Below are 14,728 nucleotides of genomic sequence, written 5' to 3'. Positions count from 1 at the left end.
CTGTTTAACACACTGTCTAACTGCACTGTCTAACTGCACAGTTTAACACACTGTCTAACTGCCCTGGCTAACACACTGTCTAACTGCACTGGCTAACACACTGGCTAACACACTGTCTAACTGCACTGGCTAACACACTGGCTAACACACTGGCTAACTGCACTGGCTAACACACTGGCTAACACACTGGCTAACTGCACTGTCTAACACACTGTCTAACTGCACTGGCTAACACACTGTCTAACTGCACTGGCTAACACACTGTCTAACTGCACTGATTAACACACTGGCTAACACACTGTCTAACTGCACTGGCTAACACACTGTCTAACTGCACTGGCTAACACACTGTCTAACTGCACTGATTAACACACTGGCTAACACACTGTCTAACTGCACTGGCTAACACACTGTCTAACACACTGGCTAACACACTGTCTAACTGCACTGGCTAACACACTGTCTAACTGCATTGTCTAACACACTGTCTAACACACTGTCTAACACACTGTCTAACTGCCCTGTCTAACACACTGTCTAACACACTGTCTAACTGCACTGTCTAACACACTGTCTAACTGCACTGGCTAACACACTGGCTAACTGCACTGTCTAACACACTGTCTAACTGCACTGGCTAACACACTGTCTAACACACTGGCTAACACACTGTCTAACTGCACTGGCTAACACACTGTCTAACACACTGTCTAACTGCCCTGTCTAACACACTGTCTAACACACTGTCTAACTGCACTGTCTAACACACTGGCTAACTGCACTGTCTAACACACTGTCTAACTGCACTGGCTAACACACTGTCTAACACACTGGCTAACACACTGTCTAACTGCAGTGGCTAACACACTGTCTAACTGCACTGTCTAACACACTGTCTAACACACTGTCTAACTGCCCTGGCTAACACACTGTCTAACTGCACTGATTAACACACTGTCTAACTGCACTGTTTAACACACTGGCTAACACACTGTCTAACTGCACTGGCTAACACACTGTCTAACTGCACTGGCTAACACACTGTCTAACAAACTGTCTAACTGCACTGTCTAACTGCACTGTCTAACACACTGTCTAACACACTGTCTAACTGCCCTGGCTAACACACTGTCTAACACACTGTCTAACTGCTCTGTCTAACACACTGTCTAACACACTGTCTAACTGCACTGGCTAACACACTGGCTAACACACTGTCTAACTGCACTGGCTAACACACTGTCTAACTGCACTGTTTAACACACTGTCTAACTGCCCTGGCTAACGCACTGTCTAACACACTGTCTAACACACTGTCTAACTGCACTGGCTAACACACTGTCTAACTGCACTGTCTAACACACTGTCTAACTGCACTGGCTAACACACTGGCTAACACACTGTCTAACTGCACTGGCTAACACACTGTCTAACTGCACTGACTAACACACTGGCTAACACACTGTCTAACTGCACTGGCTAACACACTGTCTAACTGCACTGTTTAACACACTGTCTAACTGCACTGTCTAACACACTGTCTAACTGCCCTGGCTAACACACTGTCTAACACACTGTCTAACTGCACTGTCTAACACACTGTCTAACTGCACTGGCTAACACACTGGCTAACACACTGTCTAACTGCACTGGCTAACACACTGTCTAACTGCACTGTTTAACACACTGTCTAACTGCCCTGGCTAACATACTGTCTAACACACTGTCTAACTGCACTGTCTAACTGCACTGTCTAACACACTGTCTAACACACTGTCTAACTGCACTGGCTAACACACTGACTAACACACTGTCTAACTGTACTGTCTAACACACTGTCTAACTGCACTGGCTAACACACTGGCTAACACACTGTCTAACTGCACTGGCTAACACACTGTCTAACTGCACTGTCTAACACACTGTCTAACTGCCCTGGCTAACACACTGTCTAACACACTGTCTAACTGCACTGTCTAACTGCACTGTCTAACACACTGTCTAACACACTGTCTAACTGCACTGGCTAACACACTGGCTAACACACTGTCTAACTGCACTGGCTAACACACTGTCTAACTGCACTGGCTAACACACTGTCTAACACACTGTCTAACTGCACTGTCTAACACACTGTTTAACACACTGTCTAACACACTGTCTAACTTTCCAACTTTTGTGAGGGCCACGAAGAATCCAGCACGAGTTTTAGGGATACAAAGTAATAACATTTATTTACAATAACATATATATATATATATATATATAACAGCAGCAGCAACTTCCCTTGCTGCACACTCCTTCCTGCTGGTTCCTAAACTGGCCAGCTTTATTTATACTCGGAGTTTACTAATGGTTTCTCCGCCCCCCCCCCCCCGCCTCATTGGGGAAGCTCATACTCCCACAGGATTGTGGGATTGTCACTAGTCCCCAGCCAATGGTAAGCAGGCAGGTTATAACACCAACCCTTTCAAACTGAACAAAAGATTCACTGAAAAGATCTTTGCTAAATCCAATTGGCTGCCAATAAAGTGATATCAAAAAGCCAGATCACAGTGACCAGGCCGTTATTCAACTAAAATGTTGCTAAAAGGTGGATTGAATTTTGTTTAAACTCACTCATTGATCCAGCTCACCAGGTAATGGAGGGAATTGGGGTTCAATATCTTCTGCAACAATCTGCTCACTACTGGTCAGTTTGGTTCCTCCAGACCACTTGCTTCTGAATCTCATCACAACCTTGATCCAGAAATGGTCACAAGAATGGACACCCCTGGACTTAGTGAATACCCACCTCCATCACGCCCGCTGTATCTACAGCACAAACCTACAGCAGCAGCTCCCCCAACTACAGACGAGAGCAATGGAACAAAAACATCAGCTCCTCCAAAGCAAATACAGGACAATTACTGGATAACTGGAGCATCATACATCATACATCATACACTCTACACAACAATGCTGCTGTAAACACCCACCAGTCACACAGATTTATTTAATCATTTAGTACCCGTGAGGCCATCAACTGCCCAAAAGGTCAGTTGCTAAGTTTCTTTCACTCACACACACACACACACACACACACACCCTCACACACACACACACACCCTCACACACACACACACACACACACCCTCACACACACACACACCCTCACACACACACACACCCTCACACACACACACCCTCACACACACACACCCTCATACACACACCGTCACACATACACACTCACACACACCGTCACACACACACACCCTCACACATACACACTCACACACAAACACTCACACACAAACACTCACACACACCGTCACACACACACACACACACCTTCATACACACACACCCTCATACACACACATCATCACACATACACACTCACACACACACACCCTCACACACACACACACCCTCACACACACACACCCTCACACACACACACCCTCATACACACACACCCTCATACACACACATCATCACACATACACACTCACACACACACACCCTCACACAAAACCTCACACCCACACCGTCACACGCACACACACCCCGTCACACACACACACACACACCCTCACACACACACCCTCACACACATCCTCACACACACCATCACACACACACCGTCGCACACACACACACACCGTCTCACACACACACACACTCACAGACACCCTCACACACACACACACACACACACCCTCACACATACACACACCCTCACACACACACACCATCACACACACACACACCCTCACACACACACACCCTCACACACACACACACCCTCACACACACACACACACACCCTCACACACACACACACCCTCACACACACACACATTCTTTGTGTTGACAAAGAATATAAAAATAAGACGTTTAAATCAAAACAAATTTATTTTACAATATTAAACTTGACTAGGTTTGCACACTTGACTAAGTAACAGATAATAAACTAATAATATTGAATCTGTGGTACAGTAATCAATATTCTCTCTAACTATTAAACTACACAGTAACTCAACCTCGTGCTATGTTTCTACAATGAAATCTCCCTCTGCTTTCTCATCAGTTTCTCATCATCATCTTCTCCCTGAGTTCTGAGAGATGCTGCCTTATATACAATAACTTAGTAACGCCATCTGGTGTTGAGTTACACATAGTTTCTGTTGTTAACCCTTTACTACACTTGTATTATACATATCATTCCAACCCTCACACACACTCTCTCAAATACTCACACACACACATTCTCTCAAACACCCTTACATACACACACACCCTCAAATAAGACCAAAAGACCATAAGGCATAGGAGCAGAATTAGGCCACTCGGCCCATCGAGTCTGCTCCGCCATTCAATCATGGCTGATATTTTCTCATCTCCATTCTCCTGCCTTCTCCCCATAACCCCTGATCCCCTTATTAATCAAGAACCTGTCTATCTATGTCTTAAAGACACTCAGTGATTTGGCCTCCACAGCCTTCTGCGGCAAAGAGTTCCACAGATTCACCACCCTCTGACTGAAGAAATTCCTCCTCATCTCAGTTTTAAAGGATCGGCCCTTTAGTCTGAGATCGTGTCCTCTGGTTCTAGTTTTTCCTACAAGTGGAAACATCCTCTCCATGCCCACTCTATCCAGGCCTCGCAGTATCCTGTAAGTTTCAATAAGATCCCCCCATACATACACACTCTCAAATACTCTTACACACACTCTCTTAAACACCCTTACACACACACTCTCAAATACTCTCTCACACACTCTCTAAAACACCCTTACATGCACACACACTCTCAAATACTCACACATACACACTCACACTCTCTCAAATACCCTTACACACACACACTCTCAAATACTCACACACACTCTCTCAAACACCTATACATGCACACACACTCTCAAATACTCACACACACTCTCTCAAACACCCGTACACACCCACACACTCTCAAAAACTCTCACACACACACTCTCTCAAACACCCTTACACACACACACTCTCTCAAATACTCTCACACACTCTCTCTCAAACACCCTTACACACACACACACACTCTCAAATACTCTCACACACACTCTCTCAAACACCCTTACACCCACACTCTCTCAAATACTCTTACACACACTCTCTTAAACACCCTTACACACACACTCTCAAATACTCTCACACACACTCTCTCAAACACCCTTACACACACACACACTCTCAAATACTCTCACACACTCTCTCAAACACCCTTACACACACACACTCTCTCTCTCTTTAATACCCTTACTCACCTTTTTATTTTGGATAAGATTTGATGGGATTTGTTTTGCTAAGTGGAGATGCCGACATTGGACTGGGGTGAGCACAGTAAGAAGTCTTACAACACCACGTTAAAGTCCAACAGGTTTGTTTCGAATCACTAGCTTTCGGAGCGTGGCTCCTTCCTGTTCATTCACCTGAGGAAGGAGCAGTGCTCCGAAAGCTAGTGACATCGAAACAAACCTGTTGGACTTTAACCTGGTGTTGTAAGACTTCTTATTTTGCTAAGATGACACGGGATAGTTAAATGTGGGCACGGCGGGTTACTATGGGTGCAATGTGTCCTTATTGAACTGAAATTGCGAGTGTACCCGGAGTTCAACCAGTGAAGCCTTCACTTTAATCTCAAAATGAAGATGCGGAGCTGGAACGGGATTGAAAGGGGGAAATACAAACTGACTGACCTTGACTGGGTTGATCATCGACATGACTTTAACCACATTGTTATTGGTTATGATGTTGCTCTTGAACCACCGCTCAATTTGTCTGTTAAATTTCATGAAGCAGACGTAGGTGATGTAGCCAGAGAGCAAGAGGACACTCTCCCACCACTCAATCATATTGTCCAGGAAGAATATGATCAACAGGATCAGGTCCAGGATGTAGAAGGAGACATCCCTGAACAGGGGCCACCAGGTCAGGTGCAGCATTTCCCTGGAGAAGATGGCGCACATTCCGATCACAAACAGGATGTTGAACACAGCAGATCCCACAATGGTGCCAATGCCCACGTTACTGTGGGAAATGAAGACTCCGATGAGCGAGGTGAAGAGTTCAGGGGCAGACCCCCCTGCCGCCATGAACGTGGCCCCCGCCACATCGTCCGAAATGTCAAAAGTCTCGATGATCTCCCCTAAAGATGGAACAAAGAATTCATCACACACCAGAGCCAAGGCGATGAACATGTAGACCATCCCCAGCACGTGCAGGAGTACCCAGCCCTGCCTGCGCTGCTCCACTGAGAACAAGTCAACAGGATATTCACCCTTCGAGTGGCCCAGCGGGGGTTCTATCACCCCCATCTCGGTGCTGCTGCCTCCCAGCACTGGGGGCACTGTTGTGGGAGCCGGGATAATCTCATTTCCCACTCTAATGCAGCCCCTTAACCGAGGTGTCCCTGTGGCTGCGGTTCTCGCCCCGCTGCTGCTGATGTTGGAGCTGCTGATGGTGTTAGGGTGGATTGCGGGGGTCCTGGGGGCCCCGAGTGTGGGGGTCCTGGCGGTGGGGGTCCTGGGGGCCCCAATTGTGGGGGTCCTGGATGTGGGGGTCCAGGTTGTGGGGGTCCAGGTTGTGTGGATCTTGACTGCAGGGATCCTGGTTGTGGGCACCCCAGTTGGGGGGGTCCCGGTTGTGGGGGTCCCGGTTGGGGGGGGCCCGGTTGGGGGGGTGCTGGTCTGCGTTCTGATGTCACTTTTGGCTTGCAGTAGCTTCCTGCCTTGCATGGAGATGGATTGGTGACTTGAGCCAATCTCACTTGGTGCTCTTCGCGGTGTAGAGTGTTGGAGATTTCCGGTGAAGATTTGATAAACGGAGCAAATGAGCAGCCCTGAAATCAGGAAGAGAATCCGGTCCCGGGATAACTTTCTCTTCCGTCTCAGATACATGTCTGTCTGCGGGAAGGGATGAGGTTGCCTTTGAATAGAAGTAGAATGTTGTTAAAGATGAACCAGTTAAACTTCGCCCATGAAAGTTTCTGACTATGAACGGATTTTGGGTTCTGCCTTTTGAGGGTAATTTGTTTCTTTGCTGTTTATCTTCAAATTGCTGAAAGTGTTCTGTTCAGTGGGGCGATTCTGGGTACTTGTTACAGTCCCCCCATGGCCAGTTGGGCAGTGGTCTCCTCTCTAACCTGTGGAAGGAAAAGTAAAAACAAACAGGAAACCATAATAAGACCAGGGGGAAAAACACAGGAATTATTGAGATAAATACAAATGGTCCTGACTATAAAGTGATATCGGTCACTCGACCTGCCCCCCTGCATCAGTGAGTGTTACCCTAATACCTGCTTAACAATCAGCGACATCAGCCGCTCTTTTTAAGAAGATTAAAGGCACTGAGTATTTGTCACTGTTCTCTGTCGATTATTCTTTTTGTCTACTGTGTACATTACCTCGGCCGCAGAAATTTACTTTTCACTGTATTTCGGTCCATGTGACAATAAATATCAATCAATCAATGAAGTGACAAACTTTAATCAGATCTGCCCAGTGAGCTCCCTCTCGCCTCAAACAAAATACCCCAATATCTGACTCTAACTGATGCAGCAAACTGAGGGTCCCTCATACAACAAAGGCCTGAATTCCTCAGCCGGCTTTTCTATAGAAAGAAACACATCCTGAATTGGAAACAGAATTTATTTACCTTGGCCACGACTAATGGAGCAAATTAAACCCTCCACCAGATGTCATTAAAACATTGAGATATTGAGTTAGATTTTTAAAGCCCCAAGTTATTACAAATGTTGAATAAATGATCACATCGCTAAACCTGGAATTAGCCTCCTAAAGGTTTCTAGATTTCGTCGCTGATCGCTCTTACCTGGGACCTGCTCCTCGAGTGGGAGTGGCGGGTTTTCTTCTGCTCCTGTGGGGGTTGGGGAGGGGCTGAGATGGGGGTCGGTGAGGGGCTGAGATGGGGGTCGGTGAGGGGCTGAGATGGGGGTCGGGGAGGGGCTGAGATGGGGGTCGGGGAGGGGCTGAGATGGGGGTCGGTGAGGGGCTGAGATGAGGATTGGGGAGGGGCTGAGATGGGGGTCGGTGAGGGGCTGAGATGGGGGTTGGGGAGGGGCTGAGATGGGGGTCGGTGAGGGGCTGAGATGGGGGTTGGTGAGGGGCTGAGATGGGGGTCGGTGAGGGGCTGAGATGAGGGTTGGGGAGGGGCTGAGATGAGGGTTGGGGAGGGGCTGAGATGGGGGTCGGTGAGGGGCTGAGATGGGGGTTGGTGAGGGGCTGAGATGGGGGTCGGTGAGGGGCTGAGATGAGGGTTGGGGAGGGGCTGAGATGAGGGTTGGGGAGGGGCTGAGATGGGGGTCGGTGAGGGGCTGAGATGAGGGTTGGGGAGGGGCTGAGATGGGGGTCGGTGAGGGGCTGAGATGAGGGTCGGGGAGGGGCTGAGATGGGGGTCGGTGAGGGGCTGAGATGAGGGTTGGGGAGGGGCTGAGATGGGGGTTGGGGAGGGGCTGAGATGGGGGTCGGTGAGGGGCTGAGATGAGGGTTGGGGAGGGGCTGAGATGAGGGTCGGTGAGGGGCTGAGATGAGGATGCTGGTTTTCCTAGTCTCCCTTTCGCTGTCACTGCTCCGGGTCAGTGTGAAGGACGTTGCCAAGAAGCAGAATAAAGCTGCAGCGATTAGAGCAGCTTTCACACCAACCAAACTCTAATCTCAGCTCCAATAAAGAAATGTTCACATTGTTTCACAGAAGACAATCCCGCTGCTCCGATTATAGTTTATTAAATTCCATTTAGCGACAGTACTGTTGGACTAATGTTATAAAATATCATCATGAATGTTTACACCTTCTAATCAGATGTATGTGATTCCCAGTAACCTGGGCAAAGGTTATGACTCATCACAGAACCGGGGGCTGGGGTGTGTGAGGAGGGGGGTTTGGAAGTGTGTGTGTGTTTTGGGGACGGGGTATGGGGGGAGAGTGTGTGTGTGGCCGGGGGGGGGGGGGAGAGAGATGAACGGTGTGTGTGGGAGGGGAGTGTGGGAGTGGTTTGTGTGTGTGGAAGGGTGGGGGGGGTCTGTGTGTGTGTGGGTGTGTGTGTGTATGGGTGGGTGTGTGGGTGGGAGTGGTTTGTGTGTGTGGGCGGGTGGGGCGGTCTGTGTGTGTGTGTTGGGTGGGAGTGGTTTGTGTGTGTGGGGAGGGAGTTTGAGGATGTAGTATGTGTGTGTGGGTGGGTGTATGTATGTGGGGGAGTGTTTGTGTCTGAGAGGGTGTATGCGTGTGTGGTGGGGAGGGTGTATGTGGGGGATGGTATGTGTGTGGGTTGAGGAGGAGGAGGGCTTGCACGAAGGGTAGGGTGCGTGTGTGGGAGGGAGGAAGATTATGGGGAAGGAGGCACGGGCGGGAGGGGGTGTAGGGGAGGGGTGAGGGGGTTGTGGTGGGGGAGGGTGTGTGTGGGAGGGGAAGGAGTGTGTGTGTGTGTGAGGGAGTTTGGGGGAAGGGCGTGTGTGGGAGGGGGTTGTGGAGGAGGAGATTTTGTGTTTGGAGGGGAGGGGTGTGGAGGGGAGGGTCTGTGTGTGGGTGAGGGTCAGTGTGGGGAGGGGGCATGGGAGGGTGTGGTGGGGGAGGGGTGTGTGTGGGTGAGGGGCGTGGGAGGGTGCATGTGTGTGTGGGTAAGGATGTATGTGTGGGGGAGTGGGGGTGTGTGTTGGGGTTGTGGGGTGGAGGGCTTGTGTATGTGTGGGGAGGGAGAAGAATTGTGGCAGGGAGGATTTATGGGCAGGAGGGGAGGTAGGGGAGGGGGAGGAGTGTGTGTGAGGGAGGGGTGTGTGGGGGGGGGGGCTGTTGGGTAAGGGGTGGGCACAAAACAAGATCATCCATCAGCAATTTCCACAGATTTCCTACAGTGCAGAAGAAGGCCATTCGGCCCATCGAGCCTGCACTGCGTCTCTGAAAGAGCACGCAACCCACCTTTGGAATGCACATCTTTGGACATAGTCCAAAATATTGTACATTAACTTCTGAAATTCCACCACATTTCAATCTCTTTCAGTTTCATTGTTAATGACTTTGTCACTTGCCTCTAATTAGATCGAGTTTGTTTGAAATTATTGAATACATGTAAAGCTCTGGATATCTAATTTGAACATCTTCATTCGAAACTGCTGCAAATGTTCAGCAGGAAAATATATCAACGTTCCAAGTCCACAAGACTCGTCTCTCTGCACCGAATATCCAGCAGTTTCTGTTTTTATTCCTAACTTCTTATCTTTTTGTTTAGGTTCATGGATGAACAGAGTCACAGGAGCCAATGAACTTTTAACAAAAGAACAACATTTAGTAAACATGAAAAGATTCATTACAATACACTACTCCTTCATTCCACCTATATCTTCACAGATGTAGACAGATTTTTAAGGATAACACAAGTTACAAAATGTATCTTATACTATGATATTCTCAGGAAGGTACACAGTCCATGTCAACCAACAGGCCAACTGTGGTCAGACACACCACACTCTGAAACCAAGTGACAAGTGCCACCCAAAACAACTTCTGTGTATTTCTCACCAGATTCCTCGATGTCTGTCACATTGTGAGCAAACTGATCTCACTGGAACTCTGACTTTCACACGAGTTTTTCCAAACACCACTCTCGAAAAAAACCCACCTTTGAATCATCTCCCACACGCACTTTCTCTCGGCTGCCTTCACCGAGAATCCACATTCAGGATTTCATCTTCTCCGTTTGGTGTTTCTCTGCCCCAGATTGCCACATGCATTCAAGATTCCACGCAATCACTCAGGCGCCCGGCCATGCCACCGTTGCACCACAGGCTGTGTTAAGGTGTCACCAGCCTCAGGATTACTTCTGGGGCGGGATTCTCCGTCCTGCTGCACCCCTTTTCTGGTGCGGCGCGCCCCCGCCGGCAGCGGGATTCTCCGTCTCGGCAGCCAGCCAATGGGGCTTCCCATTGTGGGCACCCCCACGCCGTCGGGAAATCCGCTGGCGTGAGTGCGCTGTCGGCGAAGCGGAGGAACCTGCCGACAGAGAATCCAGCCCCAGATGTCCGATTTCTCACTTGCAGATTTCCCCAGGTCTGGGGGCTCGGGAGAGCTGTCTCACAGGCGAGTCAAACAACAGCCTTACAGACACCACCATCACTATTCCTGGGTATGCCCTGTCTCACCAGCAGCACATACTAGGCAGAGGTGGCTGTACATTGGTATACAGGTGGTAAGGAGCTTCCTTGAGAGCCCTCAACATTGGCTCTGGGCCCCGTGAAATCTTACGACGCCAGGCCGAACATGGAAAAGGAAACCTCCTGCTGATTACCACATGCCAACCCCCAGCTGATGAATCAGTACTTCTCCAGGTTGAACATCACATGGAGGAGGTGGTGGGCTAGTGGTATTGTCACTGGACGAGTAATCCAGAGACCCAGAGTAATGTGCTGGGGACCTGGGTTCAAATCCCCCCACGGCAGACGGTGAAATTTGAATTCAATAAAAATCTGAAATTAAAAGTCTAATATAAAAGGAAATTATTGGGGATGCTGGAATCTGAAACAAAAACACAAAATATTGGATAATCTCAGCAGGTCTGACAGCCTCTGTGGAGAGAGAAGGGAGTTAGTACTTTGAGTCAGCTAGCTTTGACAAAGGGTCATCCAGACTCCAAACGTCAACTGCTTTTCTCCCACAGATGCTGTCAGACCTGTTGAGGTTGTTGAGTATTTTCTGTTTTTAATTAAAAGTCTAATGATGACCATGAGACCATTGTCGATTGTTGTAAAAACCCACCTGGCTCACTAATGTCCTTTCGGGAAGGAAATCTGCCGCCCTTACCCGGTCTGGCCTACACGTGACTCCAGACCCACAGCAATGGGGTTGACTCTTAAAAACTGCCACTCAGTTTAAGGTCAACTAGGGATGGGGGCAACAAATGCTGGCCTTGCCTGCAAAGCCCACATCCCAAGAACGAATAAAGTTTAAAAAAAAGAAGCACTGAGGGTGGCAAGGGCACAGAATGTGCTCCAGGTGAGGGATGTGCTCCAGGTGAGGGATGTGCTCCAGGTGAGGGATGTGCTCCAGGTGAGGGATGTGCTCCAGGTGAGGGATGTGCTCCAGGTGAGGGATGTGCTCCAGGTGAGGGATGTGCTCCAGGTGAGGGATGTGCTCCAGGTGAGGGATGTAAATGCCCATCACCAAGAGTGGCTCAGTAGTATCACCACAGACTGAGCTGCCGGGTCCGAAAGGACAAACCTAAAAATGAAGCAACAACACAGGACTACTTAGAACATAGAAAAATACAGCACAGAACAGGCCCTTCGGCCCACGATGTTGTGCCGAACCTTTGTCCTAGATTAATCATAGATCATCATTGAATTTACAGTGCAGAAGGAGGCCGTTCGGCCCATTGAGTCTGCACCAGCTCTTGGAAAGAGCACCCTACCCAAAGTCAACACCTCCACCCAACACTAAGGGCAATTTTGGACACTAAGGGCAATTTATCATTGGCCAATCCACCTCACCTGCACATCTTTGGACTGTGGGAGGAAACCGGAGCATCCGGAGGAAACCCACGCAGACACGGGGAGGATGTGCAGACTCCGCACAGACAGTGACCCAAGCCGGGATCGAACCTGGGACCCTGGAGCTGTGAAGCAATTGTGCTATCCACAATGCTACCGTGCTGCCCTTAAGAACAAATAAATCTACACTATATCATTTTACCGTAATCCATGTACCTATCCAATAGCTGCTTGAAGGTCCCTAATGTTTCTGACTCAACTATTTCCACAGGCAGTGCATTCCATGCCCCCACTACTCTCTGGGTAAAGAACCTACCTCTGACATCCCCCCTATATCTTCCACCATTCACCTTAAATTTATGTCCCCTTGTAATGGTTTGTTCCACCCGGGGAAAAACTCTCTGACTGTCTACTCTATCTATTACCCTGATCATCTTATAAACCTCTATGAAGTCGCCCCTCATCCTTCTCCGTTCTAATGAGAAAAGGCCTAGCACCCTCAACCTTTCCTCGTAAGACCTACTCTCCATTCCAGGCAACATCCTGGTAAATCTCCTTTGCACCTTTTCCAAAGCTTCCACATCCTTCCTAAAATGAGGCGACCAGAACTGTACACAGTACTCCAAATGTGGCCTTACCAAAGTTTTGTACAGCTGCATCATCACCTCACGGCTCTTAAATTCAATCCCTCTGTTAATGAACGCTAGCACACCATAGGCCTTCTTCACAGCTCTATCCACTTGAGTGGCAACTTTCAAAGATGTATGAACATAGACCCCAAGATCTCTCTGCTCCTCCACATTGCCAAGAACTCTACCGTTAACCCTGTATTCCACATTCATATTTGTCCTTCCAAAATGGACAACCTCACACTTTTCAGGGTTAAACTCCATCTGCCACTTCTCAGCCCAGCTCTGCATCCTATCTATGTCTCTTTGCAGCCGACAACAGCCCTCCTCACTATCCACAACTCCACCAATCTTCGTATCGTCTGCAAATTTACTGACCCACCCTTCAACTCCCTCATCCAAGTCATTAATGAAAATCACAAACAGCAGAGGACCCAGAACTGATCCCTGCGGTACGCCACTGGTAACTGGGATCCAGGCTGAATTTGCCATCCACCACCACTCTCTGACTTCTATCGGTTAGCCAGTTCGTTATCCAACTGGCCAAATTTCCCACTATCCCATGCCTCCTTACTTTCTGCAGAAGCCTACCATGGGGAACCTTATCAAATGCCTTACTAAAATCCATGTACACTACATCCACTGCTTTACCTTCATCCACATGCTTGGTCACATCCTCAAAGAATTCAATAAGACTTGTAAGGCAAGACCTACCCCTCACAAATCCGTGCTGATTATCCCTAATCAAGCAGTGTCTTTCCAGATGCTCAGAAATCCTATCCTTCAGTAAGTACCCTTTCCATTACTTTGCCTACCACCGAAGTAAGACTAACTGGCCTGTAATTCCCAGGATTATCCCTAGTCCCTTTTTTGAACAGGGGCACGACATTCGCCACTCTCCAATCCCCTGGTACCACCCCTGTTGACAGTGAGGACGAAAAGATCATTGCCAACGGCTCTGCAATTTCATCTCTTGCTTCCCATAGAATCCTTGGATATATCCCGTCAGGCCCGGGGGACTTGTCTATCCTCAAGTTTTTCAAAATGCCCAACACATCTTCCTTCCTACCAAGTATTTCCTCGAGCTTACCAGTCTGTTTCACACTGTCCTCTCCAACAATATGGCCCCTCTCATTTGTAAATACAGAAGAAAAGTACTCGTTCAAGACCTCTTCTATCTCTTCAGACTCAATACACAATCTCCCGCTACTGTCCTTGATTGGACCTACCCTCACTCTAGTCATTCTCATATTTCTCACATATGTGTAAAAGGCCTTGGGGTTTTCCTTGATCCTACCCGCCAAAGATTGTTCATGCCCTCTCTTAGCTCTCCTAATCCCTTTCTTCAGTTCCCTCCTGGCTATCTTGTATCCCTCCAATGCCCTGTCTGAACCTTGTTTCCTCAGCCTTACATAAGTCTCCTTTTTCCTCTTAACAAGACATTCAACCTCTCTTGTCAACCATGGTTCTCTCACTCGACCATCTCTTCCCTGCCTGACAGGGACATACATATCAAGGACACCCAGTACCTGTTCCTTGAACAAGTTCCACATTTCACTTGTGTCCTTCCCTGACAGCCTAT

The 14,728-nt window shown here is 48.5% G+C and overlaps 1 protein-coding gene across 3 annotated transcripts in view; it reads right to left on the bottom strand.

Annotated features, from left to right (window-relative positions):
- slc24a1 (solute carrier family 24 member 1) overlaps nucleotides 1-6,273 on the bottom strand; it is a 325,564-nt gene extending 319,291 nt beyond the window's left edge. For all 3 annotated transcript variants that reach the window (XM_072470316.1, XM_072470318.1, XM_072470317.1), the window contains exon 1: nucleotides 5,720-6,273. In XM_072470316.1, coding sequence (XP_072326417.1) covers nucleotides 5,720-6,229 — 510 coding nt within the window. In that variant the 5' untranslated portion in view covers nucleotides 6,230-6,273. The remainder of the gene's footprint in view (nucleotides 1-5,719) is intronic.
- Between the last annotated feature and the right edge of the window lie 8,455 nt (nucleotides 6,274-14,728).

Source organism: Scyliorhinus torazame, chromosome 12 (genome assembly GCF_047496885.1).
Source record: "Scyliorhinus torazame isolate Kashiwa2021f chromosome 12, sScyTor2.1, whole genome shotgun sequence".
Lineage (NCBI taxonomy): Eukaryota > Metazoa > Chordata > Chondrichthyes > Carcharhiniformes > Scyliorhinidae > Scyliorhinus > Scyliorhinus torazame.
This window is presented reverse-complemented; position numbering and strand designations above follow the sequence as displayed.